This window comes from Juglans regia, chromosome 12 (assembly GCF_001411555.2).
Source record: "Juglans regia cultivar Chandler chromosome 12, Walnut 2.0, whole genome shotgun sequence".
NCBI lineage: Eukaryota > Viridiplantae > Streptophyta > Magnoliopsida > Fagales > Juglandaceae > Juglans > Juglans regia.
The window spans coordinates 19960070-19976200 of NC_049912.1; the positions used below are offsets into that span (position 1 = coordinate 19960070).

At 34.8% G+C, this 16131-nt stretch overlaps 1 protein-coding gene across 1 annotated transcript; it reads left to right on the forward strand.

Moving 5' to 3' along the window:
* Window positions 1–3720: 3720 nt before the first annotated feature.
* On the forward strand, window positions 3721–14457 carry LOC108994811 (AMSH-like ubiquitin thioesterase 3). The gene is made up of 14 exons (XM_018970185.2): window positions 3721–3991; window positions 4336–4400; window positions 4503–4578; window positions 4667–4867; window positions 5561–5661; window positions 6563–6668; window positions 6747–6793; window positions 7039–7351; window positions 7512–7601; window positions 7779–7841; window positions 9685–9759; window positions 12573–12635; window positions 13561–13613; window positions 13953–14457. Exons 1-14 carry the CDS (start codon window positions 3890–3892, stop codon window positions 14140–14142), a joined length of 1545 nt encoding a protein of 514 aa, XP_018825730.1. The 5' UTR covers window positions 3721–3889; the 3' UTR covers window positions 14143–14457.
* Window positions 14458–16131: the final 1674 nt, after the last annotated feature.

Genomic DNA, 16131 nt, shown 5'->3' on the forward strand with positions numbered 1-16131 from the left:
ATCTGGGATCTGTTTTCTAGGTCTGGTGACATTGGACTTGAGAAAGAAAGTAGTAGCTAGGAGATAACCCTTTTGGATGGCTGTGTCATGTGTGTACCATTCATTTTATCTGGCTGATGTCTGAGGCTTGTTACTAGTATATGAAAAAGCTCCAAATGGACATGATTTGGAGCAGAGAGACATGTTACCTGTTTGGCCCCCATGTATGAGAAGAAAAATGAAGCTGGTTTGGTGGAGCGTATGGCAAGCAATTGGAACAAGGCTTTGTCAAGTGAATTTTAGGGCACATTGGACATATGTTGGAAATCGAACCGAGATCGTTAGGTTTCTAACTGCTGTTTAGACAACATCTTTTCTCTAAAAGCATTTAGTGCCTCCTTACAATGATAATTAGCAAAACCATCTTTAGGAACTCACGAAAACAAAAGTCTCACGTGTTCATAGTGGCAGCTAAAGTTTTTGTAGTGATGCCACTCCTCATATTTATCAACCTTTTCAAGGAGTTGTCAACTCAATAAAAATCTGTATGAATGGTTTGACATGTTTGGGATAATCTCCCCTAGATACTCCAAGTGGTGATGTTATTTTCCTTTTTCAAGGCACACATGCTCCGATGAATTAAGCAAGGCTGCCTTTTTTTTTTGCTCTAAAAAACATTGTTCTGTATTGTCTTTTGTGAACTGTTTGAACATATGATCAAATATATCTATATGTATGTATGTATGTATGTATGTATGTATGTATGTATGTATTTAATCATAATTCAAATATTTTTATACACATGAAATCGACTAGCATAATCAAGATGATGATAGACAGAGATATTGGTGAAACTTCAAAGGGTCATAATCGAGATATTTTTTGGAAGAAACTATAGAATCTACCAACTCCAATGGTAGTTAAGGTTTTTCTTTGAAAAACTTGTCACAATGGTCTACCTACAAGAGCAAATTGAGGAAATCTTATAGCCGGTCAATCTGTTTTTCCTCAAATAATAGCCATCCAATCAAATTTTGCCACATAGTTCTTTTATTTCAAATCTCATATACCTGTCCACACCTAATAATTGTAAGAATGTCCTTCATGAGAAACCCTCCCTCCCTCCCTCTTTCTTCCACCAAAGCCTCCTCCTCTCCAGAAAGGAAGCCTCACAAGACAACTACTGCCGATCTGCTTGCAAGTAAGGATAACTCACATATCTACTGCTGATCTGCTCAAGTGGATTTTTTTTCTTTCAAAATTTTTAATTTGATTGGTTAGGGAACGATTCGATGGGGGTGGATTTTGTTTTGCCACCCGTGCCTTTTTGCACATGATTTTCCATCTACAACAATTGGTTTTAAAATACACATGATTCTGATAAAGTGGTCTTCTGTTGCTGTTCGAAAGTTGGTTTAACAAACTATTCTGAGCACGAGAGGGTTAGGAACATGGGATTGCGAGGAGATTTTGATGTATTAGCTAGGAGCAAAGCAAAAAAAAAAAAAAAAAAAAAAAAAAAAAAAAGAAAAGACCATGCAGAGCAAATAATAGAGAAATGGGTGGAACATTTGTAACTTTATGGATTAAATTAGCTAATTTGATCCTTTCTACAGAAGATTTTGTTTCTAGAGAAGCAAACAATAGGGCAACACGATCGAGTAGAAAAAAAAAACTAGCATGATAATCCAGGGGAGATGGTGCTCGACGGTGAAATTATTGGAGGGTGATCGAACTGGTGACGTGCGGCGGTGGGTGATGGTGACAAGAGCTGATTTCTGTGATGCCGAGGCTGAGGTTGAGGTTCGACTGGCTTAAGGCAAAGACAAGGTTGAGTTTCTGCAGAAATATTTCTATTTTATCTAGTGTGATGCTCATTGTTTGATTTGTGTGGAATTGCTGATGTGGTGGAATTCTATTGGAGGCTGTTAAAGCCTCAACAATAGACAGACAGATGCAAAGTAGAACTAGAGCAAATTGAGTGTTGAAGAAAGTGATCGGTTCGGATCTCTGTCCCATTTGTGGTCTGGCTAGTGAAAATGTTGTGCATGCTCTTTGGACTTATGTTGTTGCTTGTGATGTCTGGAGGATTGATTGTTGAAAAGTTCAGAAGATGAGTGGCTGTGTGGTGGACTTTTTGTCTCTTATGAAGCATATGGGTAATATCCTTGATCAAAATGAATTTTTTGAGATAACAATTATTATGAGGAAGGTATGGCTTAGGAGCAAAGTATTGATACATGCAAAACACATTTTCACAACACATTTCATAACAATATTGTAAGATAAGGGTACTTTTGTAAAATAATGTTATTTTTATAAAGTGTTTTACAAAATTATTCCTCATTTAACACATTATTATGAAATATGTTGTAAAAAATATTGCGTATAAATAATTTTCCTTAGAGAATATCAGATTGCTAGAGCAGAGATGATGCATCACAATAGTATGAGGACAATTGAACAACAAGTATGGTCACTACTTGCAAGTCCCTAGGTCAAGGCAAACTGAGATGTAACTATTGATAAAGAACATACTTGAATGGGTATTGGGGTTGCGATTAGAAATTCTCAAGGTGATGTTTTGGCAGCTACGAGCACCAATAGAGTTAGATTCCATTTCAATAGAAACTCGGGGAGCACTTATTGCATGTTTGTTTTGTAGAGATCTGGGTTTGTCTAATGTGATTCTTAAAGAGTATGCTAAAGTAGTGGTTGATGCTGGTAATAATTCTCATGAAAATTTTACGAAGTATTGGCGTCTTGTGGAGGAAATCAAGCTCTTTATACATGGTCCTCTTGCTTGGCAGATTCACTATGTCAGGAGGGACTTCAATCAAGCTGTACATTAATTCTGTATTTATTGATATGGAAGATGTTCCTATCCATGTAAGATTGGTTAATGTATTGTCTAAAATGGTTGATAATTAATGAATGACGTTGTTTTATTTAAAAAAGAAGAAGATATATTCGAGAAATTTAAGAGATGCAAATGAGGAAGATTATTTCATAACACACATCAGTTCGACTATTTTTTAAGTTCTTGTGTAATAAAATAAATAGTTTGTGGGTTAAATGTGACAGATCTTTAAACAATTTATCAATTATTCGAAGACTATTTTTAATTTTGATTGGATTAAAAGTAATGATAGATGCATATTATTTCTATAATACTTTTACACTCATATTTTAAAGTATTCTGTTATATATAATCATTTTTATGTATTTTTTGTGGACTCCTCTTATATGATTGATCAAAATAATTATTTTATATTAAAAAAAAATGATATAGTCAATTATATTAATAGAGTGTATAAAAAATATGTACATAAAATTTTTATATTTTAAAACGAGATATTTATATAAGAGATACTATTTTTATAAATTATTTTATCATAATATCATTTATTAAAAATTTAGCTATAAAAAATTGTAAAAAATGGTATGTCTATATTTTCCAACATTTTTAGTCAGCCAGTAGCTTCAGAGTGTGTTTAGATGTTAAAGTGAGTTGAATTGAGTTGAGTTGAGATAATAAAATATTGTTAGAATATTATTTTTTAATATTATTATTATTTTAAAATTTAAAAAAATTGAATTATTTATTATATTTTATATTGAGATTTAAAAAAATTATAATGATGAATTGAAATAAATTGAAATGAATTGAGGATACAAACTCACCCTCACTATGTCGACATAGGGTGACAGAAATGTCGGAAATCTTTATTTATATCTCTCCTCGAAACGACGGTGTTTGATCTTCAGAAACTTGACTCCCACGCTCGCTCGGAAATCGACTCCTCGCTACCTTGTTCTCGTCTTTCTAACATTGACACAGACGTGTGGCTTTTCTGGGAATACAATCGGAGTTGCAGAGAACTGGCATTTTTATCGCCGTCACCGGAGAATGATGAAGATCGACGTGAAATCGATGGCTCGGACAGTCGAGGTCGACAATCGAATTCCTCTCCGTAATTACTACCGGATCGCTGATAATCTCCTCAAACAGGTTCCTCCAATTCTAGGATTTTCATAGCTCTGGGTTGAAACTGTATGCGTAAACTTGTTGAAGGTGCAAGTAAAATGACTCTAATTCTGGTTTTATTAGCAAATGGAATATAGCCTATAGGAAGCAATTGCTAATGTTGTACGATGGAGGTGTACGTGACGCTGAATGTTTGTAGGGCTTTGATAGAATCACATCATTACTGATAGTTTGCCCTACTTTCTATGGTGTATGTTTTTGATCCTATAGTATTGGCTTTAGCCTAACGATAAAGCAGGATTTATTTATTTATTTTTACGGTTCCCTGTTATTTATATGGCTTATTTTGTTATGTTTAATCCACTCAGGCTAGCATCTATAGGGAGGAGAAGAATGTTATAGATTTGTACATCATACTTCTTAGATATTCGAGGTAAGGATAAAAAAAATGATGTGATCGTTTTCTGAAGTTTCTGAAATTGAAACGGTATCCTGTATTTGGATTCATGAGCTTTTTTTTTCTAACTTGCTGCAGTTTGGTGTCTGAAACTATACCATTCCATCGGGATTACCTGCTTCTGCTTCCAGAAGAAAGAAAAAAATATAAGAAGGTGAGGCATACTCTTTGTGTATCTTGTACTTTTGTGTCGACTATATGATAGCATGTCTTCGTGTGGGCTTTTCTTATTTGCAATCCAGAAATTGCTATCAGTGCTGGATGAGGTTGAATCTTTGAAGCCAGAGTTCTTACGACGAGTGGACGAACTAAAAAAAGCCCATTCTGGATCCAGATTATTACTACCTGATGCCCCAGAATCGAGTTTATTTGGTTCAGAGATATCCTCCTTGGAAAGGCCTGCTGCTAATAGAAATTCTTACCTCAGTGTTGATATGAAGCGGGTATGACCTTGCTCATGCTTCTCTGATGTTATGTGAATTTGTCACCTGATAATTGGAATGCTAATAGTCTTCTAATCATTTGATTTATCTGACAATACACTACTTACAAAGCTTTTCTTTTCAGTTTTTTTGGAAAATGGTACTTGGACACCCAAAATACCAAACTATGACCGAAATTGTTATTTTATTTTTCATTTTTTTTAATTTTTTAACTTTTGTTTGAATAAAAATAATTTTTATAACTGATTTATCTTTTATAAAATTCAAAAAGTGAAAATAAAATTCGAAAGAAAATTAAAAAATTATATCGGTCAAATTTCTGTATTTTGGGTGTTCGAGTAGCAGTGTCTTTTTTTTTTTTTTTTTTCGGTATGGTTGCTCAGTCACAATGTTGCCTTACTGTTCTGTTCTATATTGTATGAAGTTTGTAGAAATCTTCACTTTTGTTGTATACCTTCTGTTGATTCGTTTTGTTTTCTAATATCTCTTGCTCTTTGGTGTAGAATTTTTATTTTCTAAAATGAAAAATTCTTCTCATCAGCTACTATTCACTACCGCACGCCCCACACCCTATAAAAAACACCCCTACACCCTATGAAAAAAAAAGAAACTATAGGTGTGGGGTGTGAAAGTGAATGGTGGCTGATGTATAGAATTCCTCTTCTAAAATATATTGTTTTCATCTTACTGCAGCCTGCTAGTGTAGCACCTCAGTCTTCATGGAAGTATCACAATCATCATTCTCAGGGTTTTTCATCAAACTCCGCGCAAATTGAGAAGCAGTTCCAAAAGCTGTGAGTATATCATTTAAACTTCTCACGCCAAGTAATTATAGACATAAGGCCCCTTTTGGGGGTCAAGTCTTTGCACCATGCAAAACCAGTCCCTTTGTAGGCCGAGTTAGAGGGACTTGATTGGAGTTTATCAAGTTCAGGTGTTTATAGGAGAGGCCTCTCTGAACCTACTAATTTTGCCTAACTTGAGCTGATTAGGACACAGATTTCATGCCCTGATAATAAGCACTATTTATTCAAGGTACTATTCATGTTAGTTCCTTGTACAAAGCTTTTACTTTATTATACAATATGCACTTTTAATAACCCTTACAGCTAAGATTAAAGCATTGATATGGACATGCTTCCTGAAGAGACTGCCACCTTAACTTTGATACTTTAAGGTGTCTCACCTTGATGTGAAATTCAGACATGTAACCCTGAGGGGTAGCTCAGCTTGCCCGGCCTTGGGTTTGCTCCCCAATGGTCACTAGTTTGAGTCCCCTTAGGGCCACTGGAGGTTTACCTGGTCGTTAAACTTCAGGGCCCCATGGGATTAGTCGAGGTGCGCGAAAGTTGGCCCGGATACCCATGGTTATTAAAAAAAAAAAAAAAAAAAAAAAATTCAGACATGCTTCGTAATTCCTATGCTGGTGTTGATCCTCTGGCTACTCTCATCTCCTATAACTATTCTACTTGTGAAACATTTTTAGTTCTTCTTTCTTTGCTTTTGTTTAGCTATACACTTCATTATATGTGTAATATTGTACTAGTAATCTAACCAACCAAAAAAAAAAAAAAAATATTGTACTAGTAATCTAGAGAGACCCATAATATAAATTGCTAAAGATAAAATTGCTTTTAGTATTGTCGTTTCTACAGAGATGACCCATAATAATAATTAATATGTTGAAATGTACAGATCTTTTGGTTTACCTCCTCCAAAGAGGGAAACTTTGTCTAGACACTCATTCTTGGGTCCAAATGGTCTTCAGGGACAGTGGCTAGGACCTAGTGCAGACATAAAGGTGAACTTGTCTGTTCTTCTTCCTTCTCCTCCTCCAGCCCAAACTGTATAAACTAATGAAAGCTACTGTGAAACACAGGTTCAATATCCAAACAATATCAACTTAAACCCAACAGAAATTCCGGTGTAAGTATTCCTGATAAGGTCTTCCATTCTCAACTAAAGCTTCAAAATTGTATTCTTTTCTTCCTTTTTTATGTCTTATATTTATCTCACATGGCATTAGAATGAATTCAAGAGATTGACCATTTTGCTTGCTATTTCTTGTCAAGTTTCTTCCATCTAAATTACTTATCAAAAAAACAAAAAGTTTCTTCCATCTAAATTGCCACTGCTTGTAACATTTTTAATTTTGTCATCCATGATAATAGCCTGAATCAGGCTGGACAATATGGTCTTGTACCAGCAAAAGATGGTGATCGCCTCAGCATCGGATCTACAATGGAGTCAGTGCTCTCCTTGGATGATGGTAGATGGCAGTGTACTGACGAGTTGTGTTCTCCATTGATTGAGGCAGAACCTTTCCAGTTGGTCAAGCAACCTTCCATTCCTCCTGTCCTTGCTCAGCTGCAGCAAGATGTCACTCCAATTCCTCCATCAAAAGTTGCAGACCCAAGACCTGGATCAGCTAAATCTTCTCAGGATGGGATGCCAGATTCTGGTTCATATCAGCATCTACACATTGTAGGCTTCCTCTGCTAGCTCTTGTTTGGCATATACTTAGGGAAAGTAAACATTTTCCTATTACTTGGAAACATCATGATTTTTTCCTTTTTACCTTTTAGAGGTTATGCCTCTAGTTCTTGATGAATATAATGCTAATTTAATTCAATTTATATTGCAGCCCGTAAAAATGATGGAAGATTTCTTGAGATTAGCTCGGGAAAACACTCAGAAGAATTTAGAGACATGTGGTGTTCTTGCGGGTTCATTGGTAAGACTAATTAAATATTTTAAGATCCATGTGTGGGCTCTTGTTTACTCTTTTGATTTGTTTACCGTTAAAAAAAAAATTTAAGAACCAAATTGTTATTGTATTGTGATAAGAAAAAATAAGTTAGAGGGGAAGTTGACTTTTTCTTCATTATCTTCCAATTTCATGTTGCTGTAGAAAAACAGGGTCTTCCATATCACTACGCTTATTATCCCAAAGCAAGAATCAACTTCTGATTCGGTAAGACCACTTACTATTTTTCTTTTTTCTTCATCATTTTATGTCATATTTAATGCCCTCCTAGTTGTTATTCTAAGGTTTATCTTAGGTGCCGTTTGGATTGTGAGATGAGATGAGATGGTTTTAGATGAAAGTTGAATAAAATATTGTTAGAATATTATTTTTTAATATTATTATTATTTTGGGATTTGAAAAAGTTGAATTGTTTATTATATTTTGTGTGAGAATTTGGAAAAGTTGTAATGATGAGATGAGATGAAACACTTTCACTATCCAAACAGGGCCTTAATCCCATCCCCGTGCGACTCCCTCAAATTGGTGAATCTTTAAGGGCCAGTTTATCAATATCATAATAATTAAATCTATTTTGTTACTTTAATATATTTTACTTATAAACAAAAAATTGGTTAGTTTAATATAAGGCTTTTCCCCTAATTTATACTAAATATAAAAAATGATATCATATGCTCAATTTTAAATACAAAAAAATATTATCAACATATTTATCAGTTGAGAAATGTTACTCTTCATCTTGAATTTGTCATTCTCACTCACACCTGCTGATGTGACGCATTTTTTAGCGGCTTCTTGTTTGAACAACTTAATAAAAATCCATTAAAATTTGTCATATCAGTCAGTGTGATGATGAGAAACATCCATAATGAAAAGTTCGGAGAGAATAAAAATAAGTATCTAGGATAGCCAAGTGCAATAGATTTGAAAAAATACATTTTTTGGGGTTTAGAAACTATTTTAGAGCCAAAGTTTGAGTTCTAAAAATAATTGTAGATTTTGTTTTGTAGTCTGGAAAGTCTTAGCAAGACTTTAAATAGAGGATTTTTTGAAATTTTATTAGTGAATGAAATCTTAGAAATTTTAAATTTCTTTTGGGGAGTCAGTTCTTTGTTATATTGTAACGCCCCAATGGAAGACCCAAACCACATGACCTATACTCCAAAATGATTAATCAATGATACAATTGGAGTCCCATTGGAACCTTCTAAGGAGCAAAAACTTCTCATTCCCAAGCAATGTGGGATCCCATATACCACCTACCCGTATCTTTATCATATGGGGTTACCTGGCTCTGATATTATTTGTAATGCCCCAATAGAAGACCCAAATCACATGACCTATTCTCCAAAAAAACTAGTCAATTGGTATAATTGGAGCCCCATTGGAATCTTATAAAGAGCAAAAATTTTTCATTCCCAAGCAATGTGGGATTCCATACAACACCTACCTTTATCTCCCCTCTGCCCCCAAAACACACAAAAAAAAAAAAAAAAACGAAAATGAAATAGTATTGGCTTTGAAACAATGAAATGCAGAAAGAATATTCAGAATGCGTTATATTTGTCAAATGTTTTGGTTTTAGGAAGTATTTGAGATTCTTAGATATTTCATTTGCATACAAAATTAGTTCTTATTCCCTTTGCAGATTTTTTTTTTAACCATTGATGCTAATATAGATCATGTTGAAGAATAACTCCAGATATCCTATTCGGCATGCACTCATACCACTGATTTAATTGGATTTCCTATGCCAATATTTCAGTTTTTTTTTTCCTGTTTTCTAAATGTAAATAACTGTTTTTTTTTTTTTTTTTTTTTTTTTTTCTTTTGAAGGCCCTTGTGTATATTTGTAAATTACTAGCATCGGCCTGTTTATTGTATCTTTAAATTACAAATGGATATAATGTTTCCCTATTGCTGATTATGAGTATAAACAAATAAGAAAAATGCTTGATGTGTCTGCAGAAAGCATTTTTGTCTTTTTTCTTGGCAAATTTTTAGTGTATACTACTTGAATGTATGTGCCATCAACTCCCCTTTATTTCAGTGTCAGACTTTGAATGAGGAAGAGATATTTGAAGTTCAAGACAAATTATCGCTCTTTCCGCTTGGTTGGATTCACGTAAGTGTGTGAATTCTCTCAATGGCCAGTAATTGTCAATATTACTTATCATTAAATTTTGCATGCTCATGGTCTGTTTCTGCTTTGAGCTACTGAAATGTTGATTAGAAATTTTTGAAATAACTTGTTATTTTGATGGCTGGTGAGCATGCTGTTGGCCTCTCTGATTTTTCAGTTTTGTTTAATGACATCCACTTGAAATAATAATAGATATTCAGTCAATTGGAATTATCTAATTCAATCTTCAACTATGAATATTGAATAGAACCCTCAACGCATGTGCTTTCCTGTAAGTGAGGGACTAGGCTTGCTGCTTTTGCTCATGTTTTGGTCTCAGATGTTGGTATGTTCATAGCTATGCTTATAAGCGTTTGGGTCTCCCTGTGGGAGCATCATACAAGGCAAAGTTAAAATGGGATGGTTTATTGCTGAAATGGGAAGAGGACTGGCTGGCTGGGAGCATCTTTATATGTTAGAAGGGGTTGGATCGGCTTGATCAATAGCACTCTATCTAACTTACCTACTTATTTTTTTCGCTCTTTCCCATCCCAGTTGGTGTGGCAAAAGCATATAGAGAAGCTCCAACGGGGCTTCCTATGGGTTGGTGTGGAGGGTGAGCCTAAACGTAACCTAGTCCATTGGTCAACAATATGTGCTCTGGTCTCTTCTAGTAGTTTGGGTGTCGAAAACTTGTTTGTTTATGCGGGCAAATGATTGTGGCACTATGCATTGGAGAGAAACTATGGTGATTGGTGGTGAAAGTTAAGTATGGGAGCATGTGGGGCAGATGGTGTTCTAATGTGGTCTGAAAAATCAGTGGTTCTAACCCAACACAACACCTAGAGAGGGGTGAATAGGTGTTTTTCCATTATACTGCACTATTTAAAAATGTCGTCAAACAAGCAGTCAATCAATGAAACAATTCACATGAAAATAATCAACACAACAATTTGGTCACGAAGTGAAAACTCATTTGAAGAACATCTTCAAAATCTAAAACCACCTAAAATCCACTATAGAAATTTAGTTTGTTACAACCGATTTAGAAACACTCACGAAACACTCACAAGACCCTTGCAGTAGCTAAATCTGGCTTGCAACATCACGAGTGACCCATGTAATCACTGAACGCATGTAGCTCCGGAACTCCGGCCTTTCTATAGCTTTACTACCAGAACCTCTCGATCTTTGCTTCAACGGTAGCTCCAGAATCCCTTTCGGCCAAAGAACATTCACCCCAATTGATTTAGCAGTAGTTGACCTCAAGCAAAATAGTATGGGGATTTGATTACAAGAGAAAACTGAAGTATATGGAATGGAATCTTTTTCTCTCTTTCTTAGCTCTCTATCTGCTCTGCACGTGCTTGCCTTATGAAGGAACAAAAAAGTTTCCTTTTATAGCCACAATGGGACACGATGCTGAAACCCTATTCAAAGTCATACTTTTAACATTCCCCGCTCGAGCAAGTGTCGAGCGCACGTTGCTTCCAAGCATCGCTCGAGCCATGAGTCGAGCGAACTCTCTGTATGAGCTTCACTCGAGCAACGGATCGAGCGTAGGTCGAGCAAACTTTCTATATGAAGCTTAGCCCGAGCCATGTTGAGCTGATTTGAATCCCCTGTCATTTTATCAGTTTTCTTTAGCCACTTGACACTGAACAAGTTACAACACAATTTAACATAGGTTGTCACATATATGCCAACACACTCATTTTACATTAACATGGTCAATGGGCCTTTTAGAGTGTGGGTGTAGGAAAACATTTGCTAAGGATAAGGAGAATTTTCTAGATCCATTAGATATTAGGGTAATGATACCCTTACACCTTTTTTACTACTGCTTTACTACCTAGTGGGAGATCAAGCTCTTAAGGAAATTCGGCCAGAATTGTTTAGTTCCTCTTCTACAAGCATTTATGAGTGGCTGAACTTCTCCAGATTATGAATGACAGTCCACACTGGAGCATGCCCTTTGTCAAATTAGTGCAGGATTCGAAAGTGGAATCGATCACATTGCTCCTCAACCTCCTGTATTCACCAAGGATGAGAGGAAACTGTGTGGACCAAATGGGGTGGATCCATTCAAGAAGAAGGCAGTTCGAGGCGAGATCATTTTATTGTCTCCTACACTTTGCAGCTGCATGTTCCTGTTCACTCAAGCATGGCATTCTTGTATAGACGATGTCTAGGGAAGATCCTAACAGTGAATAATCTGAGTTGGGAGGAACATAATATGATGAATTGGTGTTGTATGCCCAAGTACGGGAAACCATCTACCACTTGCTGCTTCACTGTAAAGTGGCTTGGGCCTTGTGGGCGGAAATCTAGAATGGTGAAACCACAATGAATGGAGTTAATGGTAGTGTGGGCGGTAAACCGAGTGAAAATTTGGGCACAGGGGCTAGGAGGAGGGCTCCTTTGTGCTTAACATGGAGTATTTGGAAGGAGGGTAACACCTACAACTTTGAAGATTGTGAGAGAGGAATTAAAAACTTCCATGATTGAATCTTTGTATCAGTGGACTACGGTCCACAACAATGCGTGCTTTGCATCTTTGTAGATTTTACTAAAATTCGTGCTACCTTCACCTCCTTAATTATGACTTGATGTGCTTTACTTGTTGATGTCAAAATAAAAAAATTATTATGAAAAGTAAACATTATTAGAAAAGCCAATTTTGGCATGATCGACTCAGAGATTACTGGTTTTGTTTTCTCAACTTTCTATGTTTTTTGTATGGATGTGTACTTTTCTCTATAGGCAGCTGTTTGGGTTTCTTGACCATTCTGTCTGTTTACTAATGTTATTATCAGACGCACCCATCACAGACCTGCTTCATGTCTTCCGTAGATCTACACACTCATTACTCGTACCAGGTAACAAATGGTAGTACTTGATCTAGGTTTCCTGTCTTTGACTGCTTTTAGCTTGATTAAATTCAGTTACTGAATTTGGTATACTTTTTTTGTATTAGCACTTGATTAAATTCTGTTTTCTTTTTTATTTTTTATTTTATTTATTTTTTATTTTTTTATCAATAAAGTTTGTTTACCTATAAAAAAAAAAAAAAAATTCAGTTTTTTATACTTGTTTTGTTTTAGCTTTGATTGGCTTGGTATTAGCACTTGATCTATACTTGTTTTCTAGTATAAAGTTTTAGTAGTGTTGGACTTAGCTGCTAAGTGATTTAGTTTTTACTGGAGCATGGTTGATGCTTTTTTCTTCTTCGTACTTTTTTCTCTCTTTTTTTGTAATATTATTTTCTATGAAGGCAACTTAATTTAGCCTTCAATACCAAACTAATCAGAACAAGCCACATAAATCTGATATTTTTCACTTGCCCTCAGGCCATGTCCCTTGTTGCCTCTCAAGTAACTGTCTTTTTTAATGCATAGGTTTTGTGGCGGGGTTTTTTTTTTTTTTTTTTTTTTTTTTTTTTTTTTTTTTTTTTTTTTTTTTATGTGTAAGCAGTATTTGCATTAGCATGGAACTTGTTAGAGATAATGACAAATATCTGCTAAATGCTTGGTTATTGAAACATGGATGAAGAATGTAGCACTGAAAGGAATATAAACTAAGAATTTAACCATTTGGATGTTCAAGCAAAATAGATAAGATGGTGATTGGTGAAATTGCAATTATAAATGAGAACTTAATAAGCATTGGCATTTCTCCAGAATTTGGAGATTTTTCCCCATGAATCAGTTAAACTGCTTCTATATTTGCATATCTGATATTTTCCATCCTTGTTATTATGTATTTTTACTTTGTTAACAAGATTTCTTTTTGGTTTTACTATAGATTATGCTGCCAGAAGCAATTGCAATTGTTATGGCCCCTACAGATACTTCGAGGTTGGTTTTCCAAGATCACTTGGTGGTTATCACGTCAAATATATATAGTCCTGTATTAAGTAAGCTACACAGAATTCTGCTGACTTGGAATATATAATAGCAAAGCAAAATTTTGCAAGAAATATCAATAGTAGAAATAATGTTGAGTTACCATCTCTGGTTGAATGTTGGGTGACCCATAAAGAATATGTGTCTATAGGGAAGGCAAACCACTGGGACTCTATATGATTAAAGGTTAACAAATGCTACCAAATTATTTATTAATACATTAAAAATTATGTATCTTAGTTAATACTATTACTAGTTGGCATGCTAAATTTGTTTCCCTTGCTTTTGCAGTCCACATGGCATATTTCATCTATCCGATCCAGCTGGTGTGTCTGTGCTTCGAAATTGCCAACAGCGTGGCTTTCATCCCCACGAGGAGCCATCTGATGGAAGCCCAATTTATGAGCATTGTTCACACGTCTATATGAACCCCAATTTGAAGTTTGATGTGGTCGATCTTCGGCTTGAGTTTTCTCATTGAAGCTGGAACATATATATATATATATATATATATATATGTATGTATCAGTATATGTATATTAGAAAGTAAATCTCTTTGCACCTCACACTTATTCTGAGTATAGGATGGATAAGAAGCACATCCATTTGTATCTTCAACCATTTGCGACAAAGCTCAAGTCGATCTTGTATTGTTGTTTGACTGGTAAATATAAATTGTGTCATTAACACCAGCATTGTTCACAAAGTCTACATTTTTCGCAGTTGGGATGGCTTGACATGAATGCCAACATGGGTTGTTCAAATATATTGGTTTCAATAATATAAAGGGAGCTCTTTAGGGTTTGTTTCAAATTTTTTTTTTCCAAAGTAATTGGAAGGGGACCAGGGGATGAAGTTTCACATTGGCAAAGATGAGAAATATTGAAATGGCTCGTAGTTGGCGATGAGCTAATAAAGAGTTTCTGCAAGTGGAAAACAGGCTGGTAACAAAAGTCTCTAGTCTTCGTCTTCCTAAACCTGTCTCCCTTCTGATAATTTTGGACCACAACTCGTGGTGGTAAAGACGATATATGAAGAGAAATGTATATTTACTGCATGACCATATTGATCATCATCTCCCACGTTGCAAGTGGGTCAATGCATGATTATCATGTTTGATCTGGAGAGTAAATGGGAGCTCAGATCATGAATCTTTCGGCCAGGATTTCCAGACATCTCATAACTCTCCTATTTATTTTTTGTGGGGTGGGGGGTGTTGATGGAACCAAACGATTATTTGATTATCTCGATATTATCTGGAAATTATCTTGACTTATCTCAAATGGTGTTTTTTTTTGTTAGAAAATAGACTTCATTTCATTCATGAAGGAAGCTACAGCTGTGACTAGTCCATACAGAAACAAATTCCGAATACAAGCCAAAACTACACATATGTTATACGCTTTCATGTACACAAATTTCTTTACGATAAACATTTTCTTAACTTCTAGAACTCTCTACTGAAAAAATTGATTTGTCTGAAAGTATCTCTCTATAAAAAAAAGAGATAACCATCCCTACCTCCAAGGTATCCAAACCCCATCCTCCAAAGGGTATCCAACCCTCACCTCCAAAGGGTATCTTTGTAAAATTTGATTTATAAAATAAAATAAATTTTCTCGTGTTAACAATTTAAAACCGAGTACGTAGTTTTAATTTGGGGCATTTTGGATGCTAGAAAAGTCATAAAATGGGAGCTGGACTGATTGGTAAGAATGTTAATGAATGGCATATATGCTTTTTTTTGAATGGCTTTAAACTTTCGTATGTACTGTGAAGGCGGGCTATGTATGCGCGCATATATAATGAGGACCACGTTCAAATGTCAAAAAAAAAAAAAAATGTAAAGATTGTATGTAGTGTGGAGGCTAGAGATTGATATATAAGTACCCTCGTCCCCCTTCCCTTAAGAGTAATTACTCTTTAAAAACAGAGATTGATGGAGTCCCAGACTCAAAGCCCTTCACTGCAAGAAATTCAGAGTGTCTTTATGGTTTTCGGCCGTACTTTTTGAGACACAAATAGAATGTTAAAAAATGTCAAAAAATCGGTTGAACTGATTGAACTGGGAGATTCGGTCCGGTTCGTACTAATTGGTCTTGTCCAATACAAATTCTTAAGAATCAAAATCGGTTTGATACTGATTTTTATATTTTGGAAATCAGTTTGAACCGAATCGGATGAAGACTGGATTAGTATAGATATTTTTAATTATTTATATTTTTAATTTTTAATTATTTATATTGTATTATATATATTATATGCTAAATTACTAATTAATATATTATGAAATTTTAATCTTATTATTCACGTTTATTAATCTTATAAAGTAAAATTAATCTTATAAAATTTTAATATAACGTAAAATTAATCTTATAATTTTTAATATAACATTTGATATAACATATAAACTAACCATACAACATGTAAAAAAAGAAGAGAGAATTTCCTTTAAGGAGAACAAATATTA

What these genes read in the sequence shown, in the direction of transcription:
- LOC108994811 (XM_018970185.2), top strand. Translation starts at nt 3,890, where the DNA reads ATGATGAAGATCGACGTGAAATCGATGGCTCGGACAGTCGAGGTCGAC. An exon ending in ATACTTCTTAGATATTCGAG is followed by an intron (nt 4,401 to 4,502) that starts GTAAGGATAAAA and finishes AACTTGCTGCAG; the next exon opens with TTTGGTGTCTGAAACTATAC. An exon ending in AAGAATCAACTTCTGATTCG is followed by an intron (nt 7,842 to 9,684) that starts GTAAGACCACTT and finishes CCTTTATTTCAG; the next exon opens with TGTCAGACTTTGAATGAGGA.